Genomic DNA, 18,675 nt, shown 5'->3' with positions numbered 1-18,675 from the left:
CAATTAGTATAAGCACAAGATACTCAACCTTTCCTCATAAGACAACCCCTTCATCCCAGCCTAGGAAACCTTCCCTGAACTGCTTCCAATGCAAGTAAATCCCTCCAAAAATAAGGAGACCAAAACTGAACATAGTACTTTAGGTAAGGCCTCCCCAATAGGCTGTACATTTGTGGGAAGACTTCTCAGCTTTTATATTCCACATCCTTGCAATAAAGGCCAACTTTCCATTTGCTTTCCTAATTACTTGCTGTACCTGCAGGCTAACTCTTTCATATAAAAGGACACTGAGATCACAGAATCACAGAATTTTAACGGCACAGAAGGAGACCATTTGGCCCATTGTGTCTGCAGTGGCTCTCCAAATGAGCATTATGACCTAGTGCCATTGCCCTGCCTTTACCCCGTACCCCTGCACATTGTTTCTGTTCAAATAACCTTGAATGCCTCGATTGAACCTGCCTCCACCACACTTGTAGGCAGTGCATTCCAGACACGAACCAATTTTTTCTCATGTCACATTTGCTTCTTTTGCAAATCACTTTAAGTCTGTGCTCTCTCATTCTTGATCCTTTTACAAGCAGGAACAGTTTCTGCCTATCCACTCTGTCCAGCCCCCTCATGATTTTGAGCATCTCTGTCAAATCTCCTCTTAGCCTTCTTCTCTCCAAGCAGAACAGTCCCAACCCTATCCAATCTATCCTCATAGCTGAAGTTTCTCATCCCTGGAACCATTCCTGTAAACCTTCTGTGCTATAGCATCCTGTAGTCTCTCTCCATTTAAATAACACTCTGCTTTTCTATTCTTCCTGCCATTGTGTAAAACCTCACATTTTCCTACATTATACTCCATTTACCATTTTTTTGCCCACTCATTTAACCTATCTATAGCCCTTGGCAGACTCTTTGTATCTTCCTCACAACTTGCTTTCCAACTTATCTTTGTATAATCAGCAAATTTGCCTACAATACAGTCAGTCTCTTCATCCAAGTCATTAATATAAATTGTTAATAGTTGAGGCCCCAGCACTCTGCTAGTTACAGTGTGCCAAGTCGAAAATCATCCATTTATCCTGACTCTCTGTTTCCTGTTAGTTAACTAATCCTCTATTCATGCTAATATATCATCCCCAACATCATGAGCCCTTTTCTTGTGCAGTAACCTTTTATCTTAATTGAATGCCTTTTAGAAATCCAAATACACCACTCTACTGGTTTTCCTTTATCTATGCTGCTTGTTACATCCTCAAAGAATTCGAATAAATTTGTCAATCATGATTACCTTTCACAAAACCATGTTGACTCTTCATAATCCTATTTAGATTTTCTAAATGTCCTGCTATGACCTCCTTAATAATAGATTCTAGCATTTTCCAAATGACAGACATTAGACTAACTGGTCTATAGTTTCCTGCTCTAGATAAGAGTGCTCATAACATGATATACTTTCACATTCAGTTTGAGGATGAGAATTGTGAGTCTGAATCTTGTGTCTTAAACTTAAATAATGGCAATTATGAGGGTATGAAGACAGAGTTTGCTAAAATGAAATAGGGAAATAGGTTAAAGGGTAAGGCAATAGAGAAACAGTGGTAGAACTTAAGGAGATATTTCCTGATTTTCCGAGTACTTTTCCTCCAGTGATCGTGATCGTTTAAATTCCTCCCTCCCTTTTTCCCCTGCTTTTATGCTATGCTTGGGATGCTTGTGGAGGTGGATACAAGACACTTCAAAGTCTCTATCATTTCCTTATTTTCCATTATTAATTCCCCAGTCTCACCCTCTAAGGGACCAACGCAGACTTTAGCAACTCTCTTCCTTTTTATATATTTGTAGAATCTTTCACTGGCTGAGTCATCCTTTGCCAAAAAAATTCCCAATCTTCTAGCTGGCCTACCAATAATCTTTGCAACATTTTACATCTTTTCTTTCATTTTGGTATAATCCATAACTTCCTTAGTTAGCCATGAATGGTCCATCCTTCTTGTAGAGTTGGTTAAGGACATGGTAATAGAGAAATGCTGGAATCCTTGTCCTCTTTCCAACTGTCTATAATCAGTGAATTCCTGACAGCAAGATGTGTATGTGGTTTTTTAAATTTCTGAGTATGTGGATGATTTAAGTCTCAAGGGCTGAATGGCCTACTTCTCCTAAGTCCTATGTTCATAAGAGACCAGCAGCAAGCATTTCGTGTGTTTAAGCAAAGAAGGATGAAATCTAATGCTATGCCAACTATTCATGCAATCACTCACACAAACACAATCAAGGAAAGTACAGCTGGAGAGAATAATGCACTTTTAAAAGTTATGAAAAAAGGAATAGTTCATAATTCGTGTGATTGTCTTGTTTTGGAAGGAGTACATTGCAGGCTTGGTGGAAGGTCTCCTTCACACCTGAATTACAGTTTAGTTGAGTTCAATAGCCAAAGTCATACCCCAAAGTTGTTTGCAGGATTTTCTCAAAATTGCAGACTTTTTGTAAGTCACAAAGTCAGTTTCTTGTGGTCTCACTACCAGGGAGTCAGTATGCTGTTTTGGTGTGCCCAGAATGGAACAGGGTTGGAGAACGTACGATGTCACAGCCTTCAGATCTTTTGCAGGCACCTTTGCTATGTCTCTCCTGCAGACAGAAATTGTTATTTAAAGATTCAAAGGGCTAATATGGCTGTTCCATCATGTGACTCCTTATAATTGTGCTTTCTTTACCAAATTTGGTGATACTCTTAGATTAATGAGCCATATCCTGCTTTCCTGTTTCTGGATTACTGTCCCATTGATTTAAGATACCCACCTTGACTGGTTAAAACAATTACTTTCTTGCTTTTCAAAAGGACACATTCCATTCTGGAATGGAACTTCTGATGGTCTTTAAGGATATGTGTAATTAACAGCTTTAGGTCTGGAATACAAGTTTTGTCTATTTTTAAGATATAGCCAGGCTGTGAGTGAGTTCCTTGAATCCATAGACCAAGTCATCTGAACTCCATCTTGGAGCACATTCCCCACTTTAAAAGAAAAAGTCAATTCAAAAGATTCCAAAAGTTTGTATTTTAAAAGTTCTGAATATGGTATGCCTTTAATGGGCATGACAAGTCTTTCTCAACAGAATAAACCTTTGTTGAACATCAGAAAATATCTCCTTAAATTCTGCCATTTCTTCTCTACTGCCTTACACTTTAACCTATTTTCCTATTCCATTTTAGCAAACTCTGCCTCCATACCCTCGTAATTGCCTTTATTTAAGCTTAAGACTAGATTCAGACTCACAACTCTCATCCTCAAACTGAATGTGAAAGTCTGTCATGTTATGAGCACTCTTATCTAGAGGATTCTTTACACCGTAATCCTGTTTCATTACACATTACGATGTCAAAAATAGTCTGTTACCTGGTTGGTTCCAGAATGTTGTTTTTTATTCATTCATGGGATGTGGGCTTTGCTGGCTGGGCCAGCATTTATTGCCCATCCATAGTTGCCCTTGAGAAGGTGGTGGTGAGCTGCCTTCTTGAGCCGCTGCAGTCCATGTGGATGTACCTACACCAGGATTTTGACCCAGCAACAGCGAAGGAACAGCGATATATTTCCAAGTCAGGATGGTGAGTGACTTGAAGGGGAACTTCCAGAAGGTGGTGTTCCCATTTATCTGCTGCCCTTGTCCTTCTAGGCGGTAGTGGTCGTGGGTCTGGAGGTGTTGCCAAAGGAGCCTTGGTGAATTCCGGTAGTGTATCTTGTAGATGGACGCACTGCTGCTTCTGTGTGTTGGTGGTGGAGGGAGTGAATGTTTGTGGAAATGGTGCCACTCAAGCGGGCTGCTTTGTTCTGGACGGTGTCAAGCTTCTTGAGTGTTGTTGGAGCTGCACTCATCCAGGCAAGTGGACAGTATTCCATCACACTCCTGATTTGTGGCTTATAGATGGTGGACAGGCTTTGAGGAGTCAGGAGGTGAGTTACTCGTCACACGATTCCTAGCGTCTGACCTGCTCTTGTAGCCATAGTATTTTTATGGCTAGTCCAGTTCAGTTTCTAGTCAACGGTAACCCCCAAGATGTCGATAGTGGGGGATTCAGTGATGGTGATGCCATTGAACATCAAGAGGCAATGGTTAGATAATCTTTTGTCGGAGATGGTCATTGCCTGACACTTGCGTGGCATGAATGTTACTTGCTACTTGTCAGCCCAAGCCTGGATATTGTCCAGGTCTTGTTGCATTTGGACATGGACTTCTTCAGTATCTGAGGAGTCACGAATGATGCTGAACATTGTGCAATCATCAGCGAACATCCCCACTTCTGACCTTATGATGGAAGGAAGGTCATTGATGAAGCAACTGAAGATGGTTGGGTCGAGGACACTAACCTGAGGAGCTCCTGCAGTGATGTCCTGGAGCTGAGATGACTGACCTCTAATAACTACAACCATCTTCTTTTGTGCTAGGTATGAGTTTTCCTCCTGATTCCCATTGGCTTCAGTTTTGTTCGGGGTCCTTGATGTCACACTCTGTCAAATACTATCTTGACGTCAAGGGCAGTCACTCTCACCTTGCCTCGGGAGTTCAGCACTTTTGTTCATGTTTGAACAAAGGCTGTAATGAGGTCAGGAGCTGACTGGCCCTGGCAGAACCCAAATTGGGTGTCAGTGAGCAGGTTACTGCTAAGCACGTGCCACTTGATAGCACTGTTAATGACCCCTTCCATTACTTTTCTGATGATGGAGAGTAGACTGATGGGGCGGTAATTGACCTGGTTGGATTTGTCCTGCTTTCTGTGTACAGGACATACCAGCGCAAGTTTCCACATCACTGGTAAGATGCCAGTGTTGTAGCTGTACTAGAACAGCTTGGCTAAGAGTGCGGCAAGTTCTGGAACATAAGTCTTCGGTACTATTGCTGGAATATTGTCAGGGCCCATAGCCTTTGCAGCATCCAGTGCCTTCAACTGTTTCTTGATATCACGTGGAGTGAATTGAATTGGCAGAAAACTACTGACATCTGTGATGCTGGGGACCTCCAGAGCAGCCCGAGATCGATCATCCACTCAGCACTTCTGGCTGAAGATAGTAGCAAATGCCTCATTTTTTGCACTGATTTGCTGGGCTGCTCCACCATTGAGGATGAGAATATTTCTGGATCCTCCTTCTCCAGTGAGTTGTTTAATTGTCCACTACCATTCATGACTGGATGTGGCAGGACTGCAGAGTTTAGAATGATCCGTTGGTTGTAGGATCGCTTAGCTCTGTGTATTGCTGTTTATACTGTTTGGCACACAAGTAGTCCTGTGATATAGCTTCACAGGTTGGCACCTCTTTTTTTTTTAGGTATGCCTGTGCTGCTCTTGGCATGCCCTCCTGCACTCATCATTGAACCAGGGTTGATGGTGGGGGATATGCCGGACCATGAGGTTACAATTCTGCTGCTGCTGATGGCCCACAGTGCCTCATGGATGCCAGTGTTGAGTTGCTAGATCTATTTCAAATCTATCCCATTTAGCACAGTGGTAGTGCCACACAACACGATGGGGGGTATCCTCAATGTGAAGATGGGACTTTGTCTCCACAACGACTATGCGGTGGCCACTCCTACCAATAGTGTCATGGACAGATGCATCTGCGGCAGGCAGGTTGGTGAGGATGAGGTCAAGTATGTTTTTCCCTCTCGTTGGTTCCCTCACCACCTGCACAGACCAAGTCTAGCAGCTATGTCATTTAGGACACAGCCAGCTTGGTCAGTAGTGGTGTTACCAAGCCACTCTTAGTGATGGACATTGAAGTCCACCAACCAGAGTATATTCTGTGCCCTTGCCAACCTCAACCATGGAGAAGCACTGATTCATCAGCTGAGGGAGGACGGTACATGGTAATCAGCAGGAGGTTTCCTTGCCCACGTTTGTCCTGATGCCATGAGACTACATGAGTTCCGGAGTCGATGTTGAGGACTCCCAGGGCAACTCTGTCCTGACTGTATACCACTGTGCCGCCACCTCTGTTGGGTCTGTCCTGCCGATGGGACAGGAGATACCCAGTGATGGTGATGGTGGAGTCTGGGACATTATCTGTAAGGTATGATTCCATGAGGATTACTATGTCAGGCTGTTGCTTGACTAGTCTGTGAGACAGCTCTCCCAATTTTAGGGAGGACTTTGCAGGGTCTACAGGGCCGAATTTACCATCATCATTTCCGGCGCCTAGGTCGATGCAGGCTGATCTATCTGGCTTCATTCTTTTTAGACTTTCTGGTGACTTGTTACAACTGAGTGGCTTGCTAGGCCATTTAAAAGCCAACCACATTGCTGTGGGTCTGGAGTCACATGTAGCACAGACCAGGTAAGGATGACAGATTTCCTTATGTAAAGGACGTTAGTGAACCAGATGGGTTTTTTACAACAATCATTTCATGGTCATCATTAAAATTTAATTCCAAATTTTTATTGAGTTTAAATTTTGTAATTTGCAGTGGCAGGTTTCAAACCCAGGTCCCCAGAACATTACATGGGATCTCTGGATTATTAGATGAGCAATAATACCACTACACCATAGCCTCTTCATAGAAACTACCCTGAATATGAACTCTATGATCTCAGCCTCCAGCCTACTTTTGCCAATTTAATTCACTCAATCTATATGAAGATTTAAAATTCTACTTTAAAGCTCTTACCATTGTCTACAGGTGCACCTCCTTCCCAGTAAAAAAAAATCTGACCCCATCCTTTAGCCTTTAGGAATCAAGCCACCCAAGATTGTTGCTGAGCAGAATTCAGAACAAGCCACATGACCTCCTTTATTCCTCCATTTTACCCTAAATTAAAGAGACAGTCACAAAACCTACCAAACTTATAAACTTCAAATTTCAACATCAGTCACGTCCACCCCCATTCAACATGGTCCAGGATTCATGAAATGTACTGGATTTCCTATGATGTACATTAACTTGTATTTAGCTTGTCAGTTATTAAAGCACAACATTGATAACCCTATTTTACCAGCATTGTATGGTTGTGAATTCGCTTGTTTGTTGATTATCTGATGTCTGATCTATCTCAGAGCAATGCAGAGGTTATACTAGTTCCAAATCTACAGCAGGTTTATTTGCATTACTTAAAATATATCAGAACTCATTGGATTTCCAGATACACACATGGTTTCAGCTCACAGCCTCAGATCTTTCTAGAACTTTCTGCATTGTGTCAGTCACTTAGCTCGCTAGTGCCCTCAACAGGCTTAAGCAATCAAGTACAGTTACATAGATCAGGGAACCAACTAATATATTCAAACACAGATCAATCAAACTATTGAACATGACATCTTTCCCCTCTTTTAACTGAAGACTTTGTTTGAATTGAGCATTCTAAACAACAAACATATATAGATCAGACAATTTCTTAGAGAAAATAGACAAGTTGAACTCTAAGTACAGAAGTAGTCTTTGAGATACGCAGGCCTCTTCAATCTGTGACTAAGGCTATAATCTAGCATCTTTCAGATCTATCAGTGTGATCAACTTAATTAAGTGGATGATCAATTTTATCCAGGTCCCTCTTCTGACTAAACCCTTGTTATACTCAGCACTGGTAAGGTTTTTCCTGTATGTGCGTTCTAACATGCATGTTTAATCCATAATTCTTGCTGAAGGTTTTGTCATGGCTAGTAGGGATGCTGACCTGTGTCATTTCAAATATGTACATGTAGTGTTCCATTGCTGGGAAATTTCTGGCCACAATATGGACAAACCTTCTCCTTCTCTCCAGTGTGTGTCTTTTTATGACTCTTAAGCCCAGAGTGAGTCACAAAGGCTTGTCACATAGATCACATTTGAAAGTTTGTTCACTGTTGTGTATCAGTAGATGTCTCTGCAGGGAGAAGGGAGTCCAAAACAAAGCCTTACACTCCTCACGCTGAAATGGTCCCTCTTTCAAGTGTTTCTTTTTGTAGTTCTTGTACACGTTTCTGTGAGCAATTCCTTCTCTGGAATGTTTAAATTTGCAGGGTTTGTCCTCACTATGGGGCCAAAGAAAAGTGTGATGATTGAACAATATACATTCTGTCAAAGATCCCACGGAAATGGAGAGCCTATTAAATAATACCTGGCAGCGTTGTGGTACTTGGCTTCTACGTGTAAATTCGGCACGATAACTAATGAACTAATTTGTGACCAATTAATTGAAAAGACTTTAATTTCGCAAATTAGGGAATGTCTCCTCTTGGAGGATAATGATTTAACCTTGTAAAAAGTCATGACCTTGGCAGTCCAAATTGAATCTGCGCCATGTTATCCTTGCTATGGATAATTTTATGTGCAGTCACTTGATCAAGCCATTTGGAAGCTAAGTTCCCTTTTGCGCTGATATATAGTTACACCTCACTTTCGGGAAGAGACTCTTCTGTGTGGCAAACCAATGAAGTCACCTTCTTCGACGACCCGCATATTTTTGCATTATGGTTCCACTTAAAGCATGAGCTGCACTTTTTCCCTTGAGCTGGAAATGGTGTGTGACTCAATGAACAGTTCCACAATTTGGGCACAGCTTTGAAGGTATCTGACCCCAATGGGGCCCGTGTTGATGAGATTTCTGAGATCTCCTAGTCCATAACCCTTGCCCTTCAGCTGGCTGAGCGGGCTGTGTCTGTGACTTTAAGTCCAAGGGTACGTTGCTATGTAACCTCGTCAAATCTAATATGACAGATTCAATTTGGACTATCAAGGTTATGGCTTTCTCCAAGGTTAAATCATCATCCTCTATGAGGAGCCATTTCCTAATTCATGAAATTGAAGTCTTTTCAATTAATTGGTTACAAATTAGTTCAGTAGTTATTGTACCAAATGTACACTTAGAAGCCAGTTGCCGCAATACTGCCGCGTATTGTTTAATGGGCTTACCGTTTCCCTGAGATCTCTGACAGAATGTATATCATTTAATCATCACACTTTTCTTTGGCCCGTAGCAAGCAAGTAGGTCTTGAACCCCAAAATTCATCGCTCCCAGTACATGGGAAGATCTCCCAGTGGTGAAAACAATGGTTCTGGAGTTGGTAAAATTAAACTTTCCTCAGCCATCCTCATTGACACTTTTGTTATGCATTCACCGAGTTGCATATATCTTATGTGTCTGATTTATCTTGGAAAAATGTAGAAGTGACACTAGCTCCAAATCTGCAGCAGGTTTATTTACATTACTTTAAAATATCTCAGAACTCAGGATTTCTGGACACACACATGGTCTCAGCTCAGAGCCTTAAACCTTTCTGGAACTTTCTTTGTTGTGTCAGTCACTTAACTCTCCAACTCCACCAACAGGCTTAAGCAATCTAGTACAGTTATATAGATCAGAAAATCGACTAACATAATCAAACACAGATCAATTAAACTATTGAACACGGCATGCATGATGAAACAGATTCCTCAACACTGAGCAGTGGGTTTCCAGTGGGATTCCTTCCACCAGCAGGAAGGATGCTTTTGTGCAAGGAAAGACAATCAGAGTGAAAAGGGTGGAAATGCTCTGATGATTAGTATCTTGGAAGCCCTCGGTTGGCATCAAGACCTATACAAGAAGATAAATAGAGAGAGAGGAGACCATTAGGATGCCTTCAATTCCCTCCCTCTGGTTTCTGGATGGACCCAGGGCCTACAGCAAAATTTTTTTAGGTTTATCACTTCCTTCTCCCTGGTGGCCCTGAGAAGTGGTGATAAATGAGAGGGAAATGTGCTAGGCACATTGGCCCAGTGCCATTATTGCTATTTGTATTCAGCAGCAGTCCTGGCAGTAAGTGGGAAATTATATTTAAGATGATGAGCTGGCGGTAGGCCCACCTGCCTGCATTTTCCACCATCCTGAGCTGCAATCCAAACATGTTTTTGGTGGGATTGTGAGGCAAATCCTGGCCCAGGGCCCCATTGCTCTTCTTCAAATAAATCTTAAATGCTTTTTACAAACTGAAAAATGGCATCTCCGAAAATGCATCATTCCCGCTCTACTTCACTGAAGTGCCAACTTAAATCATTTTCTCAAGCTCCAGAGAGGTGCTTGAACTCACAACCATCTGATTATGAAACCAGAATGCTACCAATGGTGTCTAGCAGCTGACTTCTGCCAGGAATTCCACCACTTCAAGAAATCTATCAATACTATTAATCTTGTGGATTTGCTCATTTTTATTCATTCACAGGATATGGGCAAGGCCAGCATATATTGCTCATCCCTAATAGCTCTTGGAAAGGTAGTAATGAACCGCATTCTTGTGCAGTTCATTGCTGTTAGGTAGAAAGTTTCAGGATTTTGATTGAATGACAGTGAAGGAACAATGATCTAGTTCCAAATCAAGGTGGTACGTCACATGGAGGGGAACGTGCAGGTATTGGTATTCCCATGCATCTGCTACCCTTGTCCTTCTTGGTGGTAGAGACCGTGGGAGTTGTAGGTGCTGTCGAAGAAACCTGGTGAGTTGCTGCAGTACATCTTGTAGATGAAAGATAGAAAATAGGAGCAGGAGTAGGTCATTCAGCCCTTTGAGCCTGCTCTGCCATTCAATTTGATCATTGTTGATCCTCTGTCTCTATCCTGCTTACCAGTTGACGCCTTTAGAGCCTAGAAATCTATCTATTTCCATATCAGATATATTCAGTGACTTGGCCTCCACAGCCTTCTATGGTAGAGAATTCCATAGGTTCACCACCCTCTAAGTGAAGAAATTTCTCCTCTTCTCAGTCCTAAATGGTCTACCCTGTATCCTGAGACTAATACGCCTTGTTCTAGACCCTCCAGCCAGAGGAAACATCATCCCTGCATCCAGTTTGCCCATCCCTGTCAGAATTTTATACGTTTTAATGAGATCTCCTCTCATTCTCCTAAACTCTAGTGAATATAGGCCTAGTTCACCCATGCCCTCCACATATGACAATCCTGCCATCCACGAATCAGTCTGGTGAACCTTCGCTGCAACTCCCTCTATGGCAAGTATATCCTTTAGTAGGTAAAGAAACCAAAACTGCACACAATGCTCCAGGTGTGCTCTCACCAAGGTGCTGTACAGCTGCAGTAAGACATCCTTGCTCCTATACTCAAGTCCTCTCGCAATGAAGGCCAACATACCATTAGCCTTCCTAACTGCACTTGTATGTTTCATATCTATGAATTTCTAACATTAACATTTTTGTTACTTGTCAGGTGAACCCCAAACCTTGTCACTGCATTTTCAGAGAGCTAAGGACAATCCCATTGATCTCTACTATCTTGCGGACCTCTCCCTTTCTGTGCAGGATGGTTTGGAAAACATGAAGAAGTTGGGAATTGAATTGAAGGAGGAAATGCAGAAGACAACATCTGATTTCAGGATTGGTAAGAATATCCTTAAGCTTTCTTTTTACAATCCAGATCCTTGAAATTATATAAAGAACATACACTACTACACTAAAATCATGAGGATAAAACAAGATTTTTTTTCCCTACAGTGTTTATGTAGAATTGATTTATGACAAAGTGAGTTGAATGTCACACCTCTAAATTCATTGTAAAACATGCAGGGGATTGAACTTAATGGTCTGAACAACATTTTCTCATTCCATACCCTTCAAATTATTCTTCTCTACTTTGTAAAGCTTAGCTTTCATAACATTTCCTCACCTATAAATATGTTTCCTTTTAGGGTTCGGTATCCTGCAGAAAAATCCTTGTACAGCTGCTGAAACATGTACCAGTCAATCTAGCTTCAAAAATGTTCTACCATTGAGCTCTGATGGAGCTATGTTCAACAAACTGCTGCGCAAGCAGACTATTGTTGCAAGCCTGAACTCTTCAGAGGATGGTGCTGATGCTATAATGCAGGCTGCTGTCTGTGGGGTGAGTGGGAACACTTCAACGTTTATAATGTCAGTGCAGTAGTTGGTACCTTTTCAACCTAATTGTGGGTGTTTCTGTGACCTGTGCTTTCAGTCAGAAGCCTGGCTGGTCAGGCAGTGCAACTTGGAAACCCAGGTGCACAGTCTATTTTAACCACAGACTGCATGCCAGTGATGTGCCTTCCGAGCAGCCCGTCCCACCATACTGTGGTAACTCCCTTAATGTCTTAAATGGGCAGAACAATACAACGAGTTATAATAACGATGTACCCTTTACCAAAAAGTTAAAAACAACTGGACCTGTAAGATTTTAGGTCAAAGGTTATATTTGTAAATGGCAAATTATAGAAAAAATTACATGCAAAAAGAAACCAATAATCTGAATCACTGAGAGATACCCAATATTCAATGTCCAGATTCAAAAACAAAACAACATGAACTCAAGCTTGGATGCAAAAAAGGTAAATGCACAATTCAGATTTTTCTGCAGAAAGGAGTTGGATTCGACTTGTTGGCTACCGGTACACTGAGCGTGATAGCTGATCTCCCTAATGCACAGTGCACACTTAGTAATGTCCCGTAACCAATGGTGCTTACCTGTGCCTGCAGAGTGTGCCATCTGATCTGCTGTCTCCAAGGAGTGTGCTAACCAACTACCCGTAACTGTGGAGAGTGCCAGCTGTGCACCTGCACCACTGGCTGGCCACCCATATCTGCAGAGTGCACTAGCTGACCGCCCACACCTTAGGGCCCTGCTGGCTGACCACCTCTCTTCTGCGGTGAGGATTTGTCTGTGATTTTGAGGCATTAGCCTCATTAACATCGGGACTGCGAGCTGCCAAAGGCTTTCAAAGGTTGGGCCCCTTCAGCTGACAGCAAGATAAGCAGACTGTAATTGCTTAAGACGTGAATCTCGGAGTGGCAGAGCCTGGGTTATTTATGTGGGAATCCCACAAAGCAATCCTAAGCTTATCTTGTCTGGGCCTCTTTGGCTCCATTGCTCATGAAACTGGTCACAGCATGCAAGGCACACCATCCAAACCAGTTCCCACTGAAGATGGTGTTATGACCACGTGAGGAGGGGATGAAATGACCCCACTATTCTCAAACTTCACGTTTGACCATCACAGGGTTTTTTAAATGAATTTAGAGAGTATGTGCTTGGCCAATTCTGTAAGAGTCCCACTGTTTACACTTTTAGGCTGGAACAATTTAGTCAGACAGGTTTTCTTAGGTTATACAAAGAACAACATAAGTTTATTGAAACTATTTCCCAAACTAAAATAAAACTAGGTAAATTGCAACCATGTCATATACATTTGTCTGGGCCCACACAAAGCAGTACTGGTGGCGGAGTAAGAGGATAGGCCTCTGTCCCAAAACCCTCTTCGCCCCCTTCTCACCCCCCCAGGCCATCACTACCCTCCCCATCCTAGGACCCCTTGTACTTACCTGGGCCTCCAGTGCCTGAACGTAGCCTCCAACGTCCTCCTGCATTTTTTCTGTCCACTGCAGTGCTGTCGCTGCAGGGACTGGAGAGTTGCTGACCAATCAGATTGGTCGGCAGCTCTCTCAGGTGCGACGTCCTCCTGCAGCTACTTAACGCGCATTTGAGCGCGAAATGACTGTGGGGCACTTGGAGTCAACAGGGATGGGTTCCCTGCCAACTCTTTGGATAGTGGGAAGTGAGACCTCACTATCCTAAAAGTTTAGGCCTGCATGTGTTAAAACAATGTGGGCAGTTTCATCATTGTGTCTTTGAGGGTTCCAGTTTTTTTTAAAATCCAGCCAGACAAAGAAAAATTAGAAATTGTATCTTTATAAAGCACATCCTCATAACAATACAATCAAGGTCTTGGAAGCAAAGTATTGCAAATGCTGGCTATCTCACACCAAATCCCATTCCCTTATCACCCTTCTGCTCGCTGACCTTGACTTCGGCAGCGAAGCCTTGATTTTAAAGTTCTCAATCTTGTTTTCAAATGTCTCTACCGGCCTCATCCCTCCCTAACTCTGTAACCTCCACTAGCCTCACAATCCTCTGGGATATAAGACCGTAAGACCATAAGACATAGGAGCAGAAGTAGGCCATTCAGCCCATCAAGTCTGCTTCGTCATTCAATGAGATCATGACTAATCTGATAAACCTCAACTCCACTTTCCTGCCTTTTCCCCATAACCCTTGATTCCATTACTGATTAAGAATCTGTCTATCTCCACCTTGAATATACCTAATGGCCCAGCCTCTACAGCCCTCTGGGGTAAAGAATTCCACAGATTGATTACCCTCTGAGAGAAGAAATTCCTTCTCATCTTTGTTTTAATTGGGAGATCCCTTACTCTGAGATTATGCCTTTTGGTCCTAGACTCTCCCACAAGGGGAAACAACCTCTCAGCATCTACACTGTCAAGCCCTCTAAGAATCTTATATGTTTCAGTAAGGTCGCCTCTCATTCTTCTAAACTCCAAAGAGTACAGGTCCAATCTGCTCAACCTCTTCTCATAAGAAAACCCCTCCATAACCGGAATCAAGCTGGTGAGCCTTCTCTGGACTGCCTCCGATGCCAGTATATCTTTCCTTAGATAACGGGATCAAAACTGTTCACAGTATTCTAAGCATTGTCCAACTAGTGCCTTGTATAGTTTTAGCAAGACCTCCCTATTTTTATTCTCCATTCCCTTTGAAATAAAGGCCAACATTCTATTTGCCTTCCCTATTACCTGTTGAACTTGAAAGTTAGCTTTTTGGGATTCATGTACAAGGACTCCCAAATCCCTCTGTGCTGCAGCCTTCTGCAGTCTTTCTCCATTCAAATAATATTCAGCTCCTCATTATATCTGCCACTTTTTTGTCCACTCTCCTAACTTGTCTATATCCCTCTGTAGACCCTTTGCATCATCCTCACCACTTGCCTTCCCACTATTTTTGTATCATCTACAAATTTAGCAATAGTACATTCACTCCCCTCATCTAAGTCATTGATATATATTGTAAATAATTAAGGCCCCAGCACTGATCCCTGTGACACTCCACTAGTTACAGCTTGCCATCCTGAAAATGCCCCCCTTATCCCAACTCTCTGTCTTCTATTAGTTAGTCAATCCTCTATCTGTGCTAACATACTACCCCCAACACCAAGTGCTCTAATCTTATTAAGTAGCCTTATGTACTTTCTCTGTAGTTATGGTTATTGTATTTGTTTCCTACTCACTTTTTTCCCCTTGATTATTTAGTATTGTAATGCTATTAGTGTCTTCTACCATGAAGACTGAAGCAAAGTATTTATTCAACACCTCTGCCATTTCCTGGTTGCCCATTATTATTTCCCCAGCCTCATTCTGTATAGGGGCCTATGTTCACTTTGGTCTCTCTCTTCCTTTTTATTTGTTTAAAGAAGCCCTTACTGCCCGATTTTATATTACTTGCTAGTTTACCCTCAAAGTTTATTTTCTCTCTCTTTATTTTTTATTTTGGTCATCCTTTGTTGGTTTTTAAAACTTTCCCAATCCTCTGGCTTACCAGTAATCTTTGCCATATTGTATGTTTTTTCTTTTGATTTGATACTATCCTTGACTTCCTTGTTTAACCATAGTTCACTTATCCCCTTCCTTGAATCCTTCTTCCTCATTGGGATATATCTTTGTTGTGAGTCATGAACTATTTTCTTAAATGTCTGCCATTGTTCATCAACTGTTTTTTCTGCTAAAATCCTATCCCACTCCACTCCAGCCAACTCTGCCCTTATTCCTTTGTAATTACCCTTATTTAAGTTCAGCTCAGTTGTTTCTGACCCAAGTTTCTCACTCTCAAACTGAATGCTAAATTCTACCATATTATGGTCACTAGGGTATCTTTTACTCTGAGATCATTTATTAAAGGTTCCTCATTACACATTACCAGATCCAAAATAGCCTGATCCCTGGTTGAATCCACAACATATTGTTCTAGGAAACTGTCCTAAATAAACGCTATGAATTCTTGCTCATAGCTACCTCTGCCAATTTGATTTTTGCAATCTATATGAAGATTGAAGTCACTCAAGATTAATGTACTGCCTTTTTTACATGCCCTCATTATCTCTTGATTTATTCTCCTTCCTATAGTATAGCTACTGTCCGGCGGCCTATAGACTACTCCTACCAGTGTCTTCTTCCCCTTGACATTTCTTACCCCACCCATATGGGTTCTTCACACTCTGGGCATCATTTCCTAGATAGCTGCCTTGCAAGGCTGCCACATCCTTTTGGTTTGTAAGCTGACGTATCCCCTTTCCAGAACCTTCCCCCCACACCCATCCTGGGCTATTTAGTTTAAAGCCCCCTCTACAGCCCTATTAGATTCACCAGGAAACTGGTCCCAGCACAATTCAAGTAAGGCACGTCCCACCAGAACAGCTTCCTTCTACCCCAGCACTGATGCCAGTGCCCCATGAACTGAAACCTATTCCTCCCACACCAATCTTTGAGCCACGCATTTAACTCCTTGACTTTATTTACTCTATGCCAGTTTGCCTATGACTCAGGTAGTAATCCTAAGATTATTACCTTGGAGGTTCTGATTTTTAACTTAGCTCCTAACTGTTCAAATTCTTTCAGCAGAACCTCATTTCTTGCCCTATCAATATCGTTGGTACCAACGTGGACAATGACAACTGGATCCCTCCCCTCCCACTCCAAGTGCCTCTCCAGCCCTGAGGAGATGTCCTTAATCCTGGCACTGGGCAGGCAACACAGCTTTCAGGACTCATGCTCATGGCTCATGAGGGGAATAGATAGAGTGGAAAGGATAAAATTGTTTCCTTTGATGGAGAATTCTAGAACCAGGGGACATAGATTCAAGATAAGTGGCAGAAGGTTTAGGGGGGACATGAGGAAGAACTTTTTTATGCAGAGGGTAGTGGGTGTCTGGAATTTGCTGCCCAAGTTGGTGGTAGAGGCAGAAACTCTAAACTCTTTTAAAAAGTATCTCGATCTGCATCTTAAGTGCTGTAAGCTGCAGGGCTATGGGCCGGGTGCAGGACGGTGGGATTAGAAAGGCACTTGGGTGTCCTCGGGTTGGTGTGGACAAGATGGGCTGAATGGCTTCCTTCTGGGCTGTAACTTTTCTATGGTTCTATGGCTGCAGAGAACAGTACCTACCCCCCTAATTATACTGTCCCCTACCACTACTATGTTCCCATTTCCTCCTCCCACTTGAATGGCTCGCTGTACCACGGTGCCATGGTCAGCTCGTTCATCCTCCCTGCAGTCCCCCTTTTCATCCATACAGCTTGCAAGAACCTCATAACTGTTGGACAGTTGCAGGGGCCGAGGATCCTCGAGCGCTACCCCCTCAGCCCCTGTACCTGCCTCACCTGCAGTCACACCCTCCTGTCCCTGATCACAGACCAAATTTGAATGAGCTAATCTGAGGGGTGTGACCGCCTCCTGGAGCAAAGAGTCCAGGTAACTTTCCCCCTCCCTGATGTGGCTCAATGTCTGCAGCTCAGACTCCAGCTCCTCAACTCAGATCCAAACCTCCTCGAGTAGCAAACACCTGGTACAGATGTGTTCACTCTGGATCACCTCAGTGTCCAGCAGCTCCCGCATATTGCAGCAACAACACATCACCCATCCTGCCAGCGCTATCGTATTTTACTCAAATTATTAATTAACTACTCTAGTGTCCCAGCTCTTTACACTTAATTATAATTATTTTTTAAACACACCAGAATTGATCTTATACTTAACAAGCTATCTACAAAAAAAAGAGAAAAAATGACTAGAGATCTAAACACAAACTAAAGACCTTAGTTTTACTTTAAATACTCACCAATCGTACTCACCAATCAGCTGCTCTCCACGCTCTTCTCCCTCTCGCGCTCTTTAATGGTCTCTCACTCTTTTCACACGCTCTCACTGTTAAAGGCCACACTCTTCTCACTTTCTCACTGTTATAGGCCACACTCCTCTCGCACTCTACAGTTAACGATCACACTTCTCTCACTCTCTCACTGTTAAAGGCCGCTCTTCTCTCACTTTCTCACTATTAAAGCCTTCGCTCCTCTCACTCTTTCACTGTTAATGGCCCCACTGCTCCTCTCACTCTCTCACTGTTAAAGGCCACTTTCCTCTCGTCCTCTCTCACTATTAAAGGTCACACTCCTCTCACTCTCTCACTGTTAAAGGCCACTCTCCTCTCGCCCTCTCTCACTATTAAAGGTCACACTCCTCTCACTCTCTCACTGTTAAAGGCCACACTCCTCTCACTTTCACTGTTAAAGGCTGCTCTCCACTCACTCTCTCACTGTTAAAGGCCCTGCTGCTCCTCTCACACTCTCTCGCTGTAAATGTAAATATCTGTTCTCTTCTAATTCTCACCTTTTGTGCATTCTCCACATGACCTTCAACCATCTGGACTCTGAGCTTTGAAATTCCCTCCCTAAACCTATCCACCTGTCCACCTTTTCCCCCTCATTTAAGATGCTTCCTGCACCTATTCTTTTGACCAAACTTTTGGTCATCTGTCCTAATATCTCCTTATGCGGCTTGTTGTCAAACTTTGTTGATAATCTCCTATGAACTCCATTGGGATATTTTACTACATTAAAGGCAATCTAAATATAAATTGTTGTTATTGATCACCTCCACCATAAACAGATTAATTCCTGTTAATGGGATGTTTCTATGTGCAAATTACTTGCTGCCTTTGTTTGCTAAGTAATAGCAATTACATTTCAAAAGTTGCATTGTGTGAAAAGTGTTTGGGACACTTCGAGAAAAGCAAGCCTTTTTGTATCCTTTAGAAGCTTTTGATGTAGTTATTTGCCTTGCTGGCAAAAGCTATATTTTGTCTTGAATACATTAATT

General features: G+C 42.5%; 1 protein-coding gene across 1 annotated transcript in view; it reads left to right on the top strand.

Annotated features, from left to right (window-relative positions):
- LOC121275990 (integrin beta-1-like) overlaps positions 1-18,675 on the top strand; it is a 94,684-nt gene that overhangs the window by 26,941 nt on the left and 49,068 nt on the right. The window contains exons 4-5 of the mRNA XM_041183934.1: positions 11,156-11,326; positions 11,634-11,827. Of these exons, the coding sequence (XP_041039868.1) occupies positions 11,156-11,326; positions 11,634-11,827 (365 nt within the window). The remainder of the gene's footprint in view (positions 1-11,155; positions 11,327-11,633; positions 11,828-18,675) is intronic.

Source organism: Carcharodon carcharias, chromosome 3, assembly GCF_017639515.1.
Source record: "Carcharodon carcharias isolate sCarCar2 chromosome 3, sCarCar2.pri, whole genome shotgun sequence".
Classification (NCBI taxonomy): Eukaryota; Metazoa; Chordata; class Chondrichthyes; order Lamniformes; family Lamnidae; genus Carcharodon; species Carcharodon carcharias.
This window is presented reverse-complemented; position numbering and strand designations above follow the sequence as displayed.